The sequence below is a fragment of the Myxocyprinus asiaticus genome, chromosome 4 (assembly GCF_019703515.2).
Source record: "Myxocyprinus asiaticus isolate MX2 ecotype Aquarium Trade chromosome 4, UBuf_Myxa_2, whole genome shotgun sequence".
NCBI lineage: Eukaryota > Metazoa > Chordata > Actinopteri > Cypriniformes > Catostomidae > Myxocyprinus > Myxocyprinus asiaticus.
The window spans coordinates 31100001-31121143 of NC_059347.1; the positions used below are offsets into that span (position 1 = coordinate 31100001).

At 37.1% G+C, this 21143-nt stretch overlaps 1 protein-coding gene across 1 annotated transcript in view; it reads left to right on the forward strand.

Moving 5' to 3' along the window:
• The window catches only part of antxr2a (ANTXR cell adhesion molecule 2a), a 74355-nt gene that overhangs the window by 9714 nt on the left and 43498 nt on the right, over positions 1-21143 (forward strand). The window contains exons 5-10 of the mRNA XM_051696515.1: positions 3925-4029; positions 4117-4185; positions 4477-4557; positions 9946-10006; positions 10159-10251; positions 13322-13391. Of these exons, the coding sequence (XP_051552475.1) occupies positions 3925-4029; positions 4117-4185; positions 4477-4557; positions 9946-10006; positions 10159-10251; positions 13322-13391 (479 nt within the window). The remainder of the gene's footprint in view (positions 1-3924; positions 4030-4116; positions 4186-4476; positions 4558-9945; positions 10007-10158; positions 10252-13321; positions 13392-21143) is intronic.

Here is a 21143-nt window from a genome sequence, read left to right on the forward strand (position 1 = left end):
AGTGTTTCAACAAAGATTTTGAATGAACTGTAAGATAAATGACTAATGTCTTTGAAGTCCATCCAGGATTAACTGCAGAAGTTCTTATAGATGCATTGTCCTTTGTTAGTTGGCTGATGAAGGCTTTTGTTTGCAATTAATTGGTAGTCTATGTATTCCATTTCGAGAGTGTAGTCTATCAATAAACAAATTTGATGCAGGCAGAGATCAATGAGGTGCATCGCAGATCAACCGGCAGGTCATTTCAGTGATGTTCAGTGGGGTCCATCCTAAATCCAAGGTTCAGGCAGTGGCATATGAAGTATCTGATGTCTTACAGTTGGATTTGGCATCAGTTCATCCTCTGATGTCCATCGTAAAAGACTGAAGTGATATCTGGCTAGCACTGGCTGTAGTTTGTCGTCATCACTCAGATATGAATACCGAGGTTGAGACTGGGAAACAAATAGAATAATATTAGCGTAGATGCCATTTAATTTATTGCAGAGTTATAGAGTATGAGAAATGTTTCTGAGAAATGTCTCTGGTTCCGGCAGACCTAACTAAAGCAGCCTAATTGTGAGTTGATGGATAATTTAGGTGTATGCCTGGCTAAATAGATGAGTCTTTAGTCTAGACTTAAACTGAGTTAGTGTGTCTGCATCCCGAACAGTGTTAGGGAGACTATTCCTTAGATTTGGAGCCAAATAGGAAAAGGATCTACCTCCTTTAGTGGATTTTGATATTCTAGGAACTATTAACAGGCCCGAATTTTGTGATCGTAATAAACGTGATGGAATATAGTGTGGTAGATCACTTAAGTACTGTGGATCTAGACCATTCAAAGCTTTGTATGTAGTTAACAGAATTTTAAAATTAATGCGAATTTTAACAGGTAGCCAATGTAATAACGATAAAATCGGGCTAATATGATCATATTTCTTGGTTCTAGTCAGCACTCTGGCAGCTGCATTTTGAACCAATTGAAGTTGATTTATTGAACTTGCAGTACATCCTCCCAGTAATGCATTACAATAATCTAGTCTTGAGGTCATGAATGCATGAATTCGTTTTTCGGCATCAGTAACAGAGAGCATTTGTCATAGCTTAGCAATATTTCTGAGGTGGAAGAATGCTGTTCTACAAACATTGGAAATTTGATTTTCAAAGGACAGATTGGTATCAAATATAACACCTAAGTTCTTCGCTGTAGAAAATGACATAACAGTACATCCATCAAGAGTCAAAATATATTTTAGCGGCTTTTTATTTTTGGTCCAATAATTAGTACCTCTGTTTTGTTGGAATTGAGTAGAAGGACATTTCTGGTCATCCAATCTTTGATTTCACTGATACACTCTGCTAATTTGGAGAATTGTGAAATTTCATCGGGTTTAGAAAAAATATAAAGTTGGGTATCGTCGGCATAACAGTGGAAACTTATTCCATGATTCCTGATAATATCTCCCAGGGGAAGCATATGTAAGGAGAAAAGCAGAGGCCCTAAAACTGATCCCTGTGGCACTCCATACTTAAATTCCAAGATAGATGAGAATATCGATAAATGCTAATCCCAATATGTCATGTTCATTCTCTATGTGAATGTTGAAGTCACCAACAATTAAAGCTCTATCTACAGTTACTACTAGATCTGATAGAAAATGTGCAAATTCACCAAGGAATTCAGAATATGGCCTGGGTGATCTATATACTGTAGCAAGGGCAAAAGTCAACAGAGATGATTTATTTATATCTGACGGTGTCACATTAAGCATTATTAGTTCAAAAGGCTTAAACTTATATCCTGTCCTCTGAGTAACACCAAAAACTTCACTGTAAATTGTAGCAACACCTCCTCCTCAACCCTTCAGATGAGGCTCATGTTTATACCAATAACCTGGGGGAGTAGATTCATTTAAACTAATATATTCATCCGGTTTAAGAAGGTTTCAGTCAAACAGGGCACATCCAAACTATGATCTGTAATAATTTCATTTAAAATTAGTGCTTTGGTTGAAAGAGATGTAATGTTTTGTAGCCCTATCTTTATATGATGTTTATCTTATTATTATGTTTTTTCCAAGTTTGACTTTAATAATAATTTAAAAAAAAAAAATTCTAAATGATTTAGTGAGGGGTTTGTGTTTGGTAGTTCGGGGAACAGACACAGTCTCTATATAATATCTAGACGATACAGTCTCTATGTGTTGTAGTTTATGCCTGTGTAAGGTCTCATGGCAGCTAGTAGACGTTCGGATTAACCAGTTTGTCTGCTTCCTGACCTGGGTCCTAGTTAGTCAAATACTATCACTATTAATACTATGAGCCAAATTACTAGCGAGGAGAGCGGCACCTTCCCTGGAGGGATGGAGTCCGTCTCTCTTTAGCAGGTCAGGTCTACCTCAAAAACTCTTTCAATTGTCTATAAATCCTATGCTATTCTCCGGACACCACTCAGACATCCAGCTATTCAGTGACACTAATCTACTATAAACCTCATCACCACGACTAGCAGGGAGGGGGCCAGATTACAGTGTCTGACATTGTTTTTGCAAGGTCACACACCTCTTTAACATTATCTTTAGTGATCTCTGACTGGCAAAGCTGGACATCGTTAGTGCCAACATGAATAACAGTTTTAGAAAATCTATGTGTAGCATTAGCCAGCACTTGTAAATTTGATCTGATGTCAGATGCTCGAGCCCCGGAAATGCATTTAACAATAGTGGCTGTGGTCTCTATTTCCACATACCTTACAATAGAATCACCTATTACTAGGGCTCTTTCAACATGATTCTCAGTGGGTGCATCACTGAGTGGGGAAAATCGATTGGAAACCCTAACAGGAATGGGAGAGTGGTGTCGCTTTGCTGAGCGAGTATGCCGCAGAGACATTACCCAAACGCCCTGCTGCGGGGGGTCTGCAGCCAGAACCAAAGTGTGTGTGTTGCTCACTGTACTAACCGCATCTGAAACAGTATCTACCAGCTTCTCTTTCTCACTGACCTCCACTAGCGTTCGGATGCATGTATCTAACTCATTAACCTTCTCCGTTAGCCTGACTAATTCCTTACATTTATCACATGTAAATACCCCACTGCTGATGGAAGAAGCTATAGTAAACATGTGACATGCAATGCAGGAAGAAATAACATGAGCGGATGCCATGACTGCAATTGTTTGTTGTTGTTGTTGATATGGTTGTTCTTGAGAGGCAAGGGTTTAAGATCGATATGGTTCGATGTGGTTCCTGATCATTAGATGTTTGAGATTGATGCAGTAATCTGTGTAAAACACAGAAGAGAGAACGAATGCATGCAGTCGAGACGCGAGATGTAGACAAGCGTGAAAAAAGGAAAAGAAAAAAGAGAGAAACGGGTGCGCGCGGTAAAATACATGCAGTTGACACAATAGAAAATTGGAAAAAACCAAAGCACGTGGTAAAATGGCAAAGGATAAAACGATGAACGTATAAGAATAAGCAATGCTAAGCAGGCTAGCAAGCTACAAACACAGACACATGCAGCGTGCCGGCGGCCAACATTAATGTATAAAATGCTCAAAACTGTCAATACAATATGAAAAAGCAATGATCAATAATTGCATATACATGTGGAGTGTATGAACTGTCTTTGACTGATTGCATTTAATGTTCTGTATGTTTGTACTTGAGGAAGCAAAATTAAACTAGGCCAGCTGTTTCTGTTGTTTTGTTCCACTCATGACCAGATAAGGCATAATTGCTTGTTTATCTTTTTACGTAAACATACATTTAACATCCTGAATTTGGACTTATTACAAGTTCTGTATAAGCCCTATCTTTGCTACAATAATATAGAATTTATGTTTGTTTTTTATCCCTGGTTTTTGAGTGAAAAGGAGATGTCATTTTTACTGTCATTTCTTCTCACAAAACTTTACAAAACAATTTCTTCCTCTTTTCAGGCATCTGAACAAATGAAAGAACAGGTTAAAAAGTCCTCTAGTATAATTGTGGCCTTGACTGATGGAAAGCTTGAACCATATATCCACCAACTTACTAAGGATGAGGTGAGCTGGTATTTACTATTTGAAGCCCATTTTGCAAGATTATAGCACAAACAGTTCTGTTATAATGACTGTATATTGTGAACACAGGCTGATATAGCAAGGAAGTATGGGGCTCGTGTGTATTGTGTTGGCGTTAAAGACTTTGACGAAGAACAGGTAATATTGCCATTACAGCAGAGTTTAAAATATAAAATTTAATATTTTCCACTGTATATGTGTACACAGGGTGCATGTGAGAATAAAAAACTCTATAAATCTTTTCTGTGTTTCACTAAATGCATGGGGTTTTGCAGAGTTGCCTATAATTATTGTACTGCAGCTCTCTTCCTGTCTCTGTAGCGATGAAAAACTGAGTTAAAAGAGAGGAACAATGTCAACAAGGTTTTTTTTTTTTCTTGCTTGGCTATCTGCCCTGTTGTTATTATCTGTCTGTTTTCCTGCCAACAGCTTGCCGATGTCGCTGATACCAGAGAGCAAGTGTTCCCAGTCAAAGGAGGCTTTCAAGCTCTTAAAGGCATCGTTAACTCGGTAGGTTCTCCATGCCATTGGTACCCATCTCAAAAGGTGTAAAAGATGTCCCTGTGTTTTAAGGCAAATCCTTTGACTGAACTAGTAAACAGTATACTTATAGTACACTAATTGAATTAACAGTCCCTTGGAGGGGGGTTAAGTGCTATGCACAAGGGAAAATGGTGAGAGAAATGGTGCAAGGTTTGAACCTACAGTCTTTCAGTTTATATTTTTAATCAGTACAGGACACCATCCAAACTGAACTAAAATTGAATGATGTGGAAGAATGTCCAGCCTATTTTTTGGAACAACACTGAAACACTGTCTTACCTGTGTTCTTTCAAAATGGGCATATTTATGATGCTAACAGTATACTATAGGTCTGCTCTTTGGATATATCAAAGTGTGGAAAAATGATGTTTTGTAAAGCAACTGTATATAATACATGTTTTTATTTGGTTGTCAATTGTGTAAGATTATTAAGGACTGTTCTCAAGCATGGTGTTTTTATGATTTTGCAAAAGCAGCTTGATTCCACGCAAACATGTCAGCAATTTTATTTGGGAGACTTTCCATTTGCTTCACGATGATTTGAAATGACCCTCTTGAAGTGGTACGGTGCATTTTTGCCCCTACATGTATATGGCATTTAGCGATAACGCGGTTTAATTTTGTAAACTTTGTAAACATGGTACAAGCGTAGAGCATCTTTAGCCTTGAGTAAACCAGCAACAGCTGAGGTCAGTGTTGTTCCACAAGGGTGTGTTGTTTTGTGACCACAGGAATCCGTTTCTGGGATATTTTTCAGAATTAGTCATGCAAGATAAGGGAAAGCACCTTCTTGTAATTTCTTGAAATATGTTTTGTCCTTCTTGTAATTTCTTGAAATATGTTTTGTCCAGAGAGGAGATATGAAAAAATGGACAATTCATCATATTATTGAGCCTTATTACTTGCCGATTTGGCCAAATGGAGTTTCAGGCCCAGCAAAACAGGCATTCTCCAGTGATTAGTAATCCTGGAGGCTGAGGTAGTTGGACTCATGTTGCTCTCTGCTCAGGATTCCAGGATTTGAGATCATTTGTGCAGCTTTGCAGTCCGGGCATAAAGTACACTTAACAGAGATTTTGCAGAAAGCAAAAGCCTAAAGAATAAATTTAGCTAGGCCTATTTTAATATTCCAAGAATGTTTTGATTTGATGGGCAGAGAAAGTTAGGCTACGTTCACACAGCAGCAGAATACGGTACCTGTTTTACAGTGCTAAATACGGTTATGTTCACAAACATTTTGGATTCAAAATGCTGTCTGTAACCAAACTGACTGCTAATGTTTTAAGACTCAGCTGCATTTTGAGAGTGACTTCGCTAAACCTGTGCTGTGTGAACAGAACCGCACTGGACTGCTAATTGTTTGTCATGTCAGATTGTGCGGCTTGTCTCTTGTGTGTAATTCGCAGAGACGGTAATATGAGCTGTGTGTTATCCGAAGGTTGTAGGTCCAGTCACTCTTTTCCATCAGAATTACTCCCATTAGTTTTGTGGTGCAACTCAAACGCTGCTCTCTTTATTTAGTTAAAAATAAAAAAGCATTCAAAACCGCTGTCGGTTAATTACTGTAAGATTTGACGAATGAACTTGCTTCTCAATTGGTGTTATTTATTTATATAGATGTTAGATGAGATGTTATGGAAGTTTTTGATATTTTTTATTAGTCACTGTCACTATGGTTACAAGCGTTATTCATGGGTATGTATGTATGAACCTAAGCTGTTGTATGAACAGGACAATTGGGGAGTAACAATTGATGGTACAGTAAATATGGTTGTCACTTGTCACGTAGCCGTACATTCCCTGTTTAAACCACTTTGAATATCTGGATGATATGGTTGACTGGTGCACATGTATATAACTCCACATAACACTGACCTGTATGGGAGGGTGGCACAAAATAAGCTATTTCTCAAAAGGACAGACAGAACTGCAAGCGTGTTTGGAGTAAAAACATAATCCGATGAGGTGAAAACATTTTTTTGCCAAAAGTGAAAGTTGTATTTGTGGTGTAAATTCTCACACTGCCCACACCTCAAAAACATCACACAGTGAAGTCATTGCAGCATCAAGCTGTGGGGCTGCTTCTCATCAGAAGACTGCTAAATACAGAAAAGTACCGTAAGAGATCCTGTTTCAGTCTAAAGCCTGGAAGAAAGTTCATCTTTCAGCTGGATAGTGATCCAAACAAAAGCCTAATAAGGAACAAAAAGGTCAAAAGTCAAATCCAATGTCAATTTAATGAGAATCTGTGGCACTTCAATTTATAAAATGTATTTGTTTAAGAACATATAATAGAATTTGAAATTTCAATGAAGACTTTGAAATTTAGTAGATGAGAAAATCTAAATACTTTTGCAAGGCTCTGTATTTATTTAATTTTTCTATATTATTATTTATAATAATACCAGACAGAGAGTGAAATACAGCTTCATCCAGCATTAAAACATTCATCATTACAGTGTGTGATATTTCAGCACAAAAATCTGTATCTTATTTGCTAACTGTCCGCAATCCAGTTTACCAGGAGCTAAATGAGTTTAAATAGTGCTGCAATGTAAGTATTTACAGTAAGTCATTGTCATTCTTTTCAGTGCAAACACATCCTTTTTGGTAGGATTATTTACTAAATTTTTTTTTTTTGCGTTTTTGCTTAGAGCAATTTAAAGTTGTGCTATTGTAGCCAACAGAAAGCAGCGGTAAACAGAATTTTATGGATAAAAGATTTGTGCACATATTGTATTAGGGCTGGTTATTGATACAGATTTCCCGATTTGATTCGGATTTAGATTCTATTTAATATTGATTAATATGGGTATATTTCAGTTATAAAGTCTATTTTGCTTACAGATGAAATGAAAGAAATTCTCTCCCAGATAATGTTGTTAATTTTACAATGGGCCTTCTAACTAGGTGAAAATATTGATTTAGCAAATTATATTTAATTTGTTTTTCATCATTTTGGTCATTTTGGTCACATTTTAGTTTTTAAAATGTCCTATTTTCTATTGATCATGGCAGCAATCATTTATCAAATGATGTAGAAGAGAGTTATATCTGCAGAAGCAGTGTAGCCGAACACTCTTTCTGTATTTTTAAGAGTCGAATCAGGTGCCTGTGCCTGGTTGCATAAAACACCTAAAACAAGTTTTTCCCTTAAGTATAACACTTAAAGCGTGAGTTCCTATTACCTGAAGGAGTGACTTGAGAGTGTTGCATATAACCCCTTATACACTTCTCTTAGGTAAGGGAAACCATTAAGGGATTTACTACAGTGAGCAAGGTTTTACCGTAATAAAACTGTACTGTTACCATGGACACGGTATGTCTCTGCGAACTTTCAGAAGATCGTAAATGTCGCGACCAACACTTGGGCAATTTTACTACATAGAAAATACTTTAACTGTACACTATGATTTTATTTTAATATTAATGACTATTAAAGTTTCTCTGTATCATTATTCATGTGTAAATTATTGCCCGACCTCTTCTGAAGCAGCGTGTAAATGGCGTTGTCACGTGTCACCTGTTTTTACAGCACTTTTCAGTATGCACCAATCACAGTAGTTTACAATTACTGCATAAATATTTTTTCAAACTCATTTTCTGGAGGATACACAGGTGGATTTCCATTTGTATCTGAGGTAAAAAAAAATCGAATTTAATCAATTCAAACACTTTTTTGTGTACACATTTTCCTGTGTAAACATTCTGAGTTTCGTATGCAGACCAATTAATGGAGGATTCTGCTTTTACAGACTTTTGAGAAAGACACTTTTGAAAGACTGCCCGATAAGAGTTGGTTAGACGCTTGTATAATTGTGCAGAGAACTGATTGCCATCCCAAATTAAGAATATTAAAGGTGGTCAGTAGGGGTGTTGGATATATATAAATGTTAGCAATATATCGCAAATGAACTTGTGGTATGATTTTAATTCATCCATTTGTACAGTTTATAAAGATACAGAGAGCAGATAATACTGGGTACACTTCTGGTTTGTGTGTGTTCCTATTAGATCGCCCTTCAGCTTGTTAGTGATTTTTCTTATTGCGTGACCGTCAAATCTGTACTCTTGCAACAACTGCAACAGTTTTTCATCGCTTAAATGGTCTAAACTTGGTTCTCCCTATCGTGTAAAATTCCCCCTGGCACATTATACTCTTCAATTGGTTGTATAAACGTAGCTATTTATTCATTTTTATAAACCTTGAAACTCTTAACCTATACTTAAGGTGAAGTTTTCATAACCTTAGGAAGTACTGAAGAAAATGACATTTAAGGGGCTTTATGCAACACTTAACAGTTTTTAAGGGCACACTTAAGTAAAAAATAAATACTTAAAGGAAATCGTAAGGGATTGTGACGTTTTACCCATAAAAACCCTTAAGCAACACTTAAGGGTTATTTCCTGCAACACCCTTAAGTTTAAGGGAAACATTAGGTTGATCTTAAGGGAAAATTATACTTAAGGTGCTTTATGCAATTGGGCACTGGATTGCAGTGGTGGAGGGAATGCTGGACAGTCCTAGAACTCAGAACCAAACTGCAACATCTGAAATTGTACCATACAGATTGTTTTCAGCACTAAATAATTCTTAGTGAATTCCCTCCATCATTTTTACAATATTATTATAAAATAATTAACAATATTAACTCTATTTTTAATTTAAATTAATTTCTTATTTTTATTCGAATACTAATATTTCGAGTCTATTCCTGTGTGTATATATGATATGATATCTGTCATAGAAAATAAGTAGAAACGTCTTGCAATGAACTCCCTTGTCTTGTGCCTTCTCCTAACTCATTAAAGAGCTATAAAGACCATCCTCAGTATCTTTTATTCCCGACATTCAGTCAGTGTTCCTTCTCCCCTTTAATGATGGCACAGTTTATCAGGTGTCATATTCAATCAGTCTAGTTCATACGCTTCCTCCACTTCAGTCTAAAGCCTCATCTCCAACGCAGATGATTCGGAGGACCATATCTTCCTGTTAATGTTGTCTTTTTGCCATTGTGTACAGACATTTGCATAGTTTGTCCTCTGTTGATTTATGTGGATGATGGGAGAGGCGACGGTGGCCTCTCACAGGCCTGTTTATATGATAATGTCAGCCTGCACTCTTTAATAGAGCTGAAGAGGGAGAATGGCACCGCATAATTTCCCCATAACGGCTGACACGGGTCTATCCCGCACCACACTGTATGATGCTCTTCTCATTGAGCTTGATTTGGCATAGCAAACATCCCGCCGTGAATGTTAAAGACCTTGGCACGGAAAAAAGACAGTGATGATAGCTGATACAGTGATTCAGCGGGGACAAGTAATGATTTGAATACATATTTTATTATGCAGATCCTCAAGCAATCATGCACGGAGATCCTCACGGTGGAGCCATCCAGTGTCTGCGTGAACCGTAAGCATTTTAAGAGGTTTTACAGCTATTAATGTGGATGAAATTGTCTGTCTGTGTGTGTGTGTGTGTGTGTTGTGTGTGCGTGGTAGTTGATTTGGGTGAACGCCCAGAAGTGCTTCTCATTATGTCCTCATCTGGTTTACATACCACAGAGTCCTTTGATATTGTTTTGAGGGGGAATGGGTTCACACTGGGGAGACAAGAAGGAGTTCTTTGCAGTTTCATTGTGGATGGAGATACTTACAGTAAGTGTAGTTAGAGTTCATATGTTGAACTCACCTTCACCCTAAGGTCACAGGGGCACAAAAACTATTTGAACACTTTTGGACAATTGCGTCAAACTTAAAATGTTACTTTCCCCCCCCCCCAAAAAAAAATAATAAAAAAAAATAAAATAAAAAAAAATTGTTTACTCGCCCTCATGTTTTCCCAAACCTGTATGACTTTCTGTCTTCCTTGGACCACAAACACTTTCATTGTATGGAAAATTATGATGCTATAAAAGTAAATGGTGACTTAGACTAATTTACTGCCTGACATCTTTTTTGTTCTACTTGAAAAGGATGCTTGTGTTATCTTTCTTTAAATAAATGCCACTTGGTTTGATATTTTGTTACTGTATATAATGCAAACACATTCATGCATTTTTAAGTATGGCTTAAAGGGTCAGTTCATCCAAAGTAGAAATTCTGCTGTCATTTCCTAGCTGTCAGATTTGTAAGTAAATGATGACAAATGTTTTTTGGTGAATTGTCCCTTTAATAGTATTCCTTTTTGTGATAAACTACAAGATATATGAGAGATTGTCTGTTTGTGAGAATTTTTCATACAGGAAATGACAAGCTTGTCACACCTAGTATGCAGTACATCGACAAGTTTTATTGTGGCTTAACGGTTCAGCCTCCAAAAGTTCACTTGAGGTCCTTAAAGGGATAGTTTACCCAAAGATGAAACTTCTCTCATCATTTACTCACCCTCATGCCATCCCAAATGTATATGACTTTCTTGCTTCAGCAGAACACAAACAAAGATTTTTAGAAGAATATCTCAGCTCTGTTGGTCCATACAATGCAAGTGAATGGTGATCAGGCCTTTGTAACTCCAAAAATCACATAAAGAAAACATAAAAGTAATCCATAAGACTCCAGTGTTTAAATCCATATCTTCAGAAGCAATATAATAGGTGTGGGAGAGAAACAGATAAAAATGTAAGTCCTTTTTTTTACTCTAAATCTCCACTTTCACCTTACATTTTTTCAAATCTGAAAGTGAAAGTTAAAGTGGAGATTTAGAGTAAAAAAGGATTAAATATTGTTCTGTTTCTCACCCACACCTTTTAAATCACTTCTGAAGATATGGATTTAAACACTGGAGTCTTATGGATTACTTTTATGATTCCTTTATGTGACTTTTGGAGCTACAAAGGTCTGATCACCATTCCCTTGCATTGTACATTTGTCATTGTATGGGAAAAAGATGCAGTTCACTTGAATGGTGACTGAGACTAACATACTACCTAAGATCTTCCTTTGTGATCCACAGATGGCAGAATAATAATTGAAATAACATTAAGGTAAATAAATGTTGACAGAATATTTATTTTGGGGTGAACGATCCCTTTAACTCCTCAATTCAGGAGATTTCAGAAGACCCTGAATGGTGCTTCCTTTTCGAGTGAAGAATCATAATCTCAGGAGACAGATCCACGGGATACACATGTTCTCTTACTGGCTATGTAAAAAGACAGGAAACAGACAGAATGTTGAATTCTGGGTGCCTTCAGTAGTGATAAGACAAAATAATCCATTTTAAATGGAATTAAATAATACCACTCCTCCCTAAACTCAACTGCACACGTCAGCAGTGACTAGTAAGCCTCTACACCAGACCTGGGCAACTTACGGCTGGTGGGCCGGATCTGGCCTTCCACGTGGTTTAATGTGGCCCGTGGCTCATTTATCCTAAAGGTTTTTTTTTTCATTGGATATTTCAGTTATCTTGCACTGGGACCTAATGCGCCTCCACAAGCGTTTAACATGCTCAGGGTTGCCAGATAAGAGACGCAACACCCCCAATTTGAGACTTATACTTGCGCAAATTGGAAATATTCTGCCTAATGTTATTTTTATTTTGTGCAATCTGGCAAACATGCACGCAAGTGCGCTCTTTCTGGCTCTCGCTTTCCCCTTTGAACAAACCTAGGGATCTCTAGTGCAATATTCTGCTCAAGGAAAAGTGTTATACAGCCACTCTGTTTCCATTCTTGAGGCTGCTTGTGATGTTTGGTGCTACTAAGTTTGTTGGTAAACCTTCTCAGTGATGAAATTAAATATAAAAGTAGATCTCGGCATCATTGACACGTGGAGGGGTAATCATTGACACGCAGGGCTGTAGCAAGGTAATCTGGGCCCCCTGACTGTACATTGCTCTGGGCCCCATTCCTATTAAAAAATACAGTTGTTGTGGGGCCCCCTGGACCTTTGGGCCCCTAGAATCGTTACCATCTTTCACCCCACTAGCTACGGCCCTGTTGACACGCAAGCAAAAGCAAGCGAGAGACGAATATGTAGATGTATTTTTTATTTGTGCAGTTTAGAAATGTTGAAGTCCCCTCACACCTGTATGTTAATCTAACTCTTGCAGTAATCATTTATCATAGTCATGCAGCCTGTTTTATTCAGTTGTGTGCTGAATGGAAAGTCAAACCATTGACGAGATCTGCATCATGACCATTTTAGCATGTAAACGGGTAATGTTTTGAAAATAAAATAAGTAAACTCGCCCGCTTTGTGACAAACATTAAAAGTTCTATAATTTTCGATTTTTTTATTTTTATTAAAACAGACCCCTGATGTAGAGAGTGTTAAATTGAATAATAAATTAACAAGGAAATGGTAAAAAAAATAATTTATAATAAGCTCAGCCTTTATTCAGTTTTTAATGCCTGATAGAAAAGTATCTACCTTTGCAGAGCAATACAATACTTTCGGCAATTGCAGAATAGTCCCATTAGTCACATATACACTTCAGAAAATTGAGTACACAACTATTTCTGGGCTTAAAAGATACAAAAGCCAAATCAATGTGGATTTGCGTATTCAATTTCAAAGTACTTTATTGGCATGATTGTGTTTACATTTATTATTTCCAAAGCATCAATACACAAAATGAATAATGACAAGAAAAAAGAGAATAAGAATAATTAAGCTGTAATACAAATAAAAAAAATAAAAATAAAAATAGAGTTAAAATTATTGTTTTCCAACTAGTTTGGCAGCGTACCATAACAAAATCAACTTTTGATTCATTTTGCAGATGAAAAGCCAAGCAAGGTGAAGGATGACTATGTCCTGTGTCCCGCTCCTGTGCTGTATTCAGTGGGACAGTAAGTATTCTGAAATGTGTATGTGTTTAAAGCAGCAAGTGTCATTTACAAATAGCTGAGGTCTGTTTTTTGTTTGCCACACTGGAAACAATCAAGGTCATTGAGATTTCAAAATGTGCTGAAAAAAAAAAAAAATGGTTTATTGAAATCAATTATACCACAGTTAGGTCCGGTTCTTTAATCTGATTGGACAAGCGGTGTTCCAAGAGTGCCCATGTTTAGTGTAACAGCACTGGGATGCTACAGTTTTTGTCATATTCCACTTGACTCTTTTGTGATATTCAGACAGATATTCCAAACAGGCTGAGCATTGCTCGATTGCTTTGACTTTGTTCTGAACCATTTTCATTGGTGGAGCAAAAAAAGATAAAATTACTGGCCATTTTATGTCTATAATGTATTTATGTAACTGTTGTATACAAGCAGTATCAAACACTAGCAATCTTGCTTTTGTACTCAATATCAGCACGGCTGTGGTTACCTGTGACCTATTGCTTAATTAAATGTATCTCACGTGAAACCCTAAACAGACTGCTACAGCCTACAGATCATACATAATATCAGGTACAACATTGTGACCCATTAAATTATTGTGCCATATACCAGCCTACAATGTCATGTCATATTTGAAGTGAGATAGAGACACAGCACCCTGTGTAGATCTGGGATTAACTGTGAACAGCTTGTGTGAAATTATAATCAGAATTACCCGGGATGTTTGAACCCCTATATGTGGTCGCCTTTCTAAAGGCATGCTTAATTAAATCTTGGCTGGCAACTGTGACCCATTAAGTAGTTTGCTGCTATGAACGGCTAGTAAACACATCTGGTGGAGGGCTTTAGGTAAAAGGATGTGCAACAGATGCACCGATTCTCTTTTCCATGCTACCATTTAAATAATTTACCATGCACTAACAATAGGCACCACAAAACACCTGCAACATGTCTGAGTGTAAGGAATTTCTCTCATCTGCCTCTCTCTGTTCTGCCACGCTCTGTCCCTTACATTTCATCTGTCCAGTTTGCATGCAGAATTATTTTCATCTCTGATTAGAATCATATCTACTGTAGGGTATGCCAGTTCTTACCTAGACGAAAAAGAAATACATCTTTATGTCATATGTGTAATAGGGGTGTAACTGTTTTTGCAGTCAATTACAACAGCGATGGTCAAAAGATGTCTAAAAAACAGGCACTGTTTGCAGACATTGCTCGGCACGAGTGCTGTATACTGGTAATATATGCCAATAATGCGCATGAGGGTTTATTTAAAACACGCACACAAGTCCTTCCTGTTTCCTCGTGCAGCTGTAATCTATCGTGAGTGTCATTAATGCGCTTTGATTAATGGCATTAAAATGCCGTTATAGCAATACATTGATACATGATTAATCTTTTACGCCGACATCACGCAGGGAAAGAGCCACAGGTGAGCTGAAACTGCACATACTCCCTTCCATTTTTAAGCAGACACTCCCTTCTCGTATGCATTTTAATAGCAAGGTTATTCCTTTTATAGTGATGTACAGCTTCCAAATATTGAATATATGTTGAGATGTTTGAAGTGCACTTTATGTTGATGCATGTAGCGTATTAGTGCATGTATTAAGTTAAAATGTTGATTTAGTAATGAGAGAAATTTTTTTTTTTAGTTAAGGACCCTGATGAAAATTAACCATTGTTTTACTATAGTAATATTGTAGTAACCATGACTGCTGTCACCATGGCTTTCTGAGCAGAAATCATGGTTTTGATACAGTTAACCATGGCTTTATAACAGTAATACTGTAGTTTCTATATAGTAATCATGAATTTACTATATTTTAACCATGACAGTAACCATGTTTATATTGTGATTACTATAATTTTACTACAAATGCCATGATTAAACTATGGTTACTGTTATAAAACAATGATTGTTATTTAAGGGCAAACCTGTTGCAGTGTTTACCAAATAGATTATACTTTGGATTTGGCAGTAATATTTGTTTTCTGAACAAAGCAAATACCTTACTGAAACCGTGACCCTTAAACCGTGATACAAAACGAACCGTGAGAAATTCGAACCATTACACCAGTATTGTGTAAGCATGATTTTTCCTGAACAATCCTTTCTTCAGGACACAATCATAAGAGTGCTGAGCTGGAACAGACCACCAGAGCAGAGTTTCCCAGCCTTTTTTGTCTTATATTACCTCACAGCCACATCATTGACACCACATTAGAAATGTACTCCTTGTAACTCATATTATACATATATATTTATATCATATATAATTTAGCATTAGAATTAATGTTATTAAAATTGTCATTATTACATTTACTTTGCAGCAAAAACATCTTTGTTACGGAAGACTGAATTTATAAAATGTGGGTAATGTTATTATATTATTTTATTATTGCAGACATATAGTGAGTTTAGTGTTTAGTGTCACAAAATATTGATATATCGATTATTGATCAACATGTTATTTTCTCAATATGCTTTTGAAGCATTGATGATGTATTAACAATTATCATGTAAATTAGAAGCCTAATTTGTGAGCTTTCCAATTCACTGTCAGTTGGCCTTCCGTTTAATGTAGTCTGGCGTACTAGCTTTGGGAGATCTACCCAGCTGCTTACACTTTACCAAAGTTGTGTTGAGAAATATGTATAAAGAGACAAAAACTATTGTGCAATGAGTAGCCCTGTTTATATCTGGAAAAATGCAGATATACTGATTGGAATCATTGGGAAAATGTTCTGATTATCAATTTGTGAAAAAGACATCGATCCCTGGTTTGTTATTTTTCAGTACATTACATATTGTGTTTTCTTTCCTGAATTTAAAGGAACTGAAAAATGAAATTAATCACAATTACTGATTTTATTATATTGACAGCCCAAATATTTATATTTGAAGTCTCAGTTACTGTTATAGTTGTGTTCGACCGAAATGGATCAGTGTTAATTTTCACAGTTTTTTATTTAGTAATTACTGTATTTCTGTCTTTTGACGAAAATGTCTAGACAAAGCCCTGCATGAAGTTTAAAATAGGCGTATTTAAAAAATTTAAGTTTAAAAGTTATACGGGCCATACAGTAAGAAAGACAGATAGGAAAAACCGTCGGTCGAACGGATGGACGGATGGTCAGACAGACAGACAAGTAGATAGATACTGTAGACAGACAGACAGATTTTGCTGTTCCGGAAGGAAATTGGTACTTTAATTCACCAAAGTGGCATTCAACTGATCACAAAATATAGTCAGGACATTACTGATGTAAAAAAACAGCACCATCACTATTTGAAAAAAGTCATTTTTGATCAAATCTAGACAGACCCCATTTCCAGCAGCCATCACTTCAACACCTTATTCTTGAGTAATCATGCTAAATTGCTAATTTGGTACTAGAAAATCACTTGCCATTATATCAAACACAGTTGAAAGCTATTTGGTTTGTTAATGAAGCTTAACATTGTCTTTGTGTTTGTTTTGAGTTGCCACAGTATGCAATAGACTGGCATGTCTTGAGGTCAATATTAGGTCAAAAATGGCAAAAAATAAACAGCTTTCTCTAGAAACTCGTCAGTCAATCATTGTTTTGAGGAATGAAGGCTATACAATGCTTGAAAATGCAAAAAACTGAAGATTTCATACAAAGGTGTACACTACAGTCTTCAAAGACAATGGATCAACTGGCTGTAACAAGGACAGAAAGAGATGTGGAAGGCCAGATGTACACCTAAACAAGAGGGTAAGTACATCAGAGTCTCTAGTTTGAGAAATAGACGCCTCACATGTCCTCAGCTGACAGCTTCATTGAATTCTACTCGCTCAACACCAGTTTCATGTACAACAGTAAAGAGAAGACTCAGGTGTGCAGGCCTTGTGGGAAGAATCGCAAAGAAAAAGCCACTTTTGAAACAGAAAAACAAAAAGAAAATGTTAGAGTGGGCAAAGAAACACAGACATTGGACAACAGATAATTGGAAAAGAGTGTTGTGGATCTTAACCCCATTGAGCTTTTGTGGGATAAGCTAGACTGTAAGGTGCATGAGAAGTGCCCGACAAGACAGCCACATCTATGGCAAGTGCTACAGGAAGCGTGGAGTGAAATGTCACCTGAGTATCTGGTTAAACTGACAGCTAGAATGCCAAGGATCTGTAAAGCTGTCATTGCTGCACATGGAGGATTTTTTGATGAGAACTCTTTGAAGTAATTTAAGAAGTTCTGAATTTTTTTTTTCAAATTGTAATAGTAATTGTTCACGTTATTAATGTCCTGACTATACATTGTGATCAGTTGAATGCCACTTTGGTGAATAAAAGTACCAATTTCTTTCCATAAGAGCAAAATCTGTGCATTATTCCAAACTGTTTGCATTATGCCGCCAGTGTATTTCATAATTTAGTTTCATATTTTAAAGTGTAATTTCATATTTTCATTTAGATAATATTTCTATATTTATAATTTTATATTTAAAACATGAATCTCATTATTTATGCAATTGTAATTGCTGTGAAAATGCATTTATTTTGAGCAACATTAAACAGTGTGTAAATACACCTAAATGACACTTAAGATGCAGCTTCTGTGCCACCTTTGCAGTGCAAACATGGCTTAGGAGGAGTTAGTGTTAGAAATGTTGGTCACGGTTTAGGGATTTAAAAAAAAAGAAAAAAAAAAGAACTATAAACCAAGTCTGTAGAATAACATTTTGTTTGCTTTTTTAATCCAACATAATTAACCCATTTGTAAAGTTCATTGTACAGGTGCATAGCTCTTTTAGCTCATGGAGCTCACGCGAGGAAATGCACAACATGCTATGCCTTTATTATTGGAATCAATTCTTTCAAAATAAATAGATAAATAAAATAGTGCTAGTAAATTGTTAATGTCTTGCTGTATAATGCAGTATATGTTTTTTCTCATCATATTGTTATCAACTTAATTTTTTTCAATTACCCCCTGGAACCTGCCTAAGTACCCCTTGGGGTACACGTACGTGGTTGGGCATCACTGCACTAGGGACTATCAAAGTGTGTCTTAGTGGTGTGAAGGCTTTTTGTGACTCAAAGGGTCTTTTTGGTTTTGCCATAGCACCAGATATCAGGGTCTCATCTGCAGCGACAGCTGTTGGTTCGTCAGACCAGGATCTAGGGCATCTGTCTGCCTTCCCATTAGCGCTGGCCAGCTCCGTCCCTTTGAGTCTTTGGCTGGAGGGGGTGAAGAACTTTTGTCTGGCAGCAGCATGACCTCACCTGTGTTTTCACAACAACAGTGGAGTGAGAAAAATAACTGAGGGACAGACCTGACACCTGCCTGCAGCATAAGTAGTGGAACATGCCTCATCAATAATCAATCGGATGTGTCAGGCCGCCATTTTAGTTCCATCTGCGCTGGAGGTGGGAGATGTGCCCAGATAACATGGCAGCACTGCCTCCGCAAGAACTCCTCCTCTTACTCTGCTACATGATACAAAGATGGACACTCTTTTGAAAATGAAAGACCCGTCAGTAGGGGTAGAAATCATCAAGGACCTGGTGGTATAATATTATATCGATATCTGGGCCACAATGCGATAATAACGTGTTTTTTTTATTTTTTTTTATGTTTAGTATATTGTGATTAAAAACATTTACAGGTGCATCTCAATAAATTAGAATGTCGTGGAAAAGTTCATTTATTTCAGTAATTCAGCTCAAATTGTGAAACTCGTGTATTAAATAAATTCAATGCACACAGACTGAAGTAGTTTAAGTCTTTGGTTCTTTTAATTGTGACGATTTTGGCTCACATTTAACAAAAACCCACCAATTCACTATCTCAAAAAATTAGAATACATCATAAGACCAATAAAAAAAACATTTTTAGTGAATTGTTGGCCTTCTGGAAAGTATGATCATTTACTGTATATGTACTCAATACTTGGTAGGGGCTCCTTTTGCTTTAATTACTGCCTCAATTCGGCGTGGCATGGAGGTGATCAGTTTGTGGCACTGCTGAGGTGGTATGGAAGCCCAGGTTTCTTTGACAGTGGCCTTCAGCTCATCTGCATTTTTTGGTCTCTTGTTTCTCATTTTCCTCTTGACAATACCCCATAGATTCTCTATGGGGTTCAGGTCTGGTGAGTTTGCTGGCCAGTCAAGCACACCAACACCATGGTCATTTAACCAACTTTTGGTGCTTTTGGCAGTGTGGGCAGGTGCCAAATCCTGCTGGAAAATGAAATCAGCATCTTTAAAAAGCTGGTCAGCAGAAGGAAGCATGAAGTGCTCCAAAATTTCTTGGTAAATGGGTGCAGTGACTTTGCTTTTCAAAAAACACAATGGACCAACACCAGCAGATGACATTGCACCCCAAATCATCACAGACTGTGGAAACTTAACACTGGACTTCAAGCAACTTGGGCTATGAGCTTCTCCACCCTTCCTCCAGACTCTAGGACCTTGGTTTCCAAATGAAATACAAAACTTGCTCTCATCTGAAAAGAGGACTTTGGACCACTGGGCAACAGTCCAGTTCTTCTTCTCCTTAGCCCAGGTAAGACGCCTCTGACGTTGTCTGTGGTTCAGGAGTGGCTTAAGAAGAGGAATACAACAACTGTAGCCAAATTCCTTGACATGTCTTTGTGTGGTGGCTCTTGATGCCTTGACCCCAGCCTCAGTCCATTCCTTGTGAATTTCACCCAAATTCTTGAATCGATTTTGCTTGACAATCATAAGGCTGCGGTTCTCTCGGTTGGTTGTGCATCTTTTTCTTCCACACTTTTTCCTTCCACTCAACTTTCTGTTAACATGCTTGGATACAGCACTCTGTGAACAGCCAGCTTCTTTGGCAATGAATGTTTGGTATATGTATATGTCTCATCACTGTCACGACTGCTATGTTGATCGGAACTGCACCCAAGAATTTCACACACCATTGCACTTGTGTATATGGCTGTGTGACAATAAAGTGATTTGATTTGATTTGATTTGATTTGTGGCTTACCCTCCTTGTGAAGGGTGTCAATGATTGTCTTCTGGACATCTGTCAGATCAGCAGTCTTCCCCATGATTGTGTAGCCTAGTGAACCAAACTGAGAGACCATTTTGAAGGCTCAGGAAACCTTTGCAGGTGTTTTGAGTTGATTAGCTGATTGGCATGTCACCATATTCTAATTTTTTGAGATAGTGAATTGGTGGGTTTTTGTTAAATGTGAGCCAAAATCGTCACAATTAAAAGAACCAAAGACTTAAACTACTTCAGTCTGTGTGCACTGAATTTATTTAATACACGAGTTTCACAGTTTGAGTTGAATTACTGAAATAAATGAACTTTTCCACGACATTCTAATTTATTGAGATGCACCTGTATATATTGTGATCTTTTACTCACTTGTTTCTCATTTTCTTCATGGACTTTAGTGCTTTATACCTAACCTCTTCCACTCTGCAAGAAACGGATACACGGGTTGATTTATTTATTTTTCACGTTGGAAGCTTTCGCAAGATTTTTTCATATCAGGTTACTCCATTTTTTTATATTATCACTCCCAGCTTTTCATCAAGAAAAGCACAGAGTATGCCCCTGTTTAGTGTTAACCATGCAAACTCATTACTTGGCAGTACGATAATAGATTTAACTGTCCTATGGAATGTTCCCGTCAAATGTGCTGAAAGTTCAGTCAGGCCTGCATGCCATTGTGTTGCAGTATGTCAGGGCTGAATCGGCTGATGCATATGTTAGGCCTTCAGTAATGCAGGTGTTCACTTTTATTTG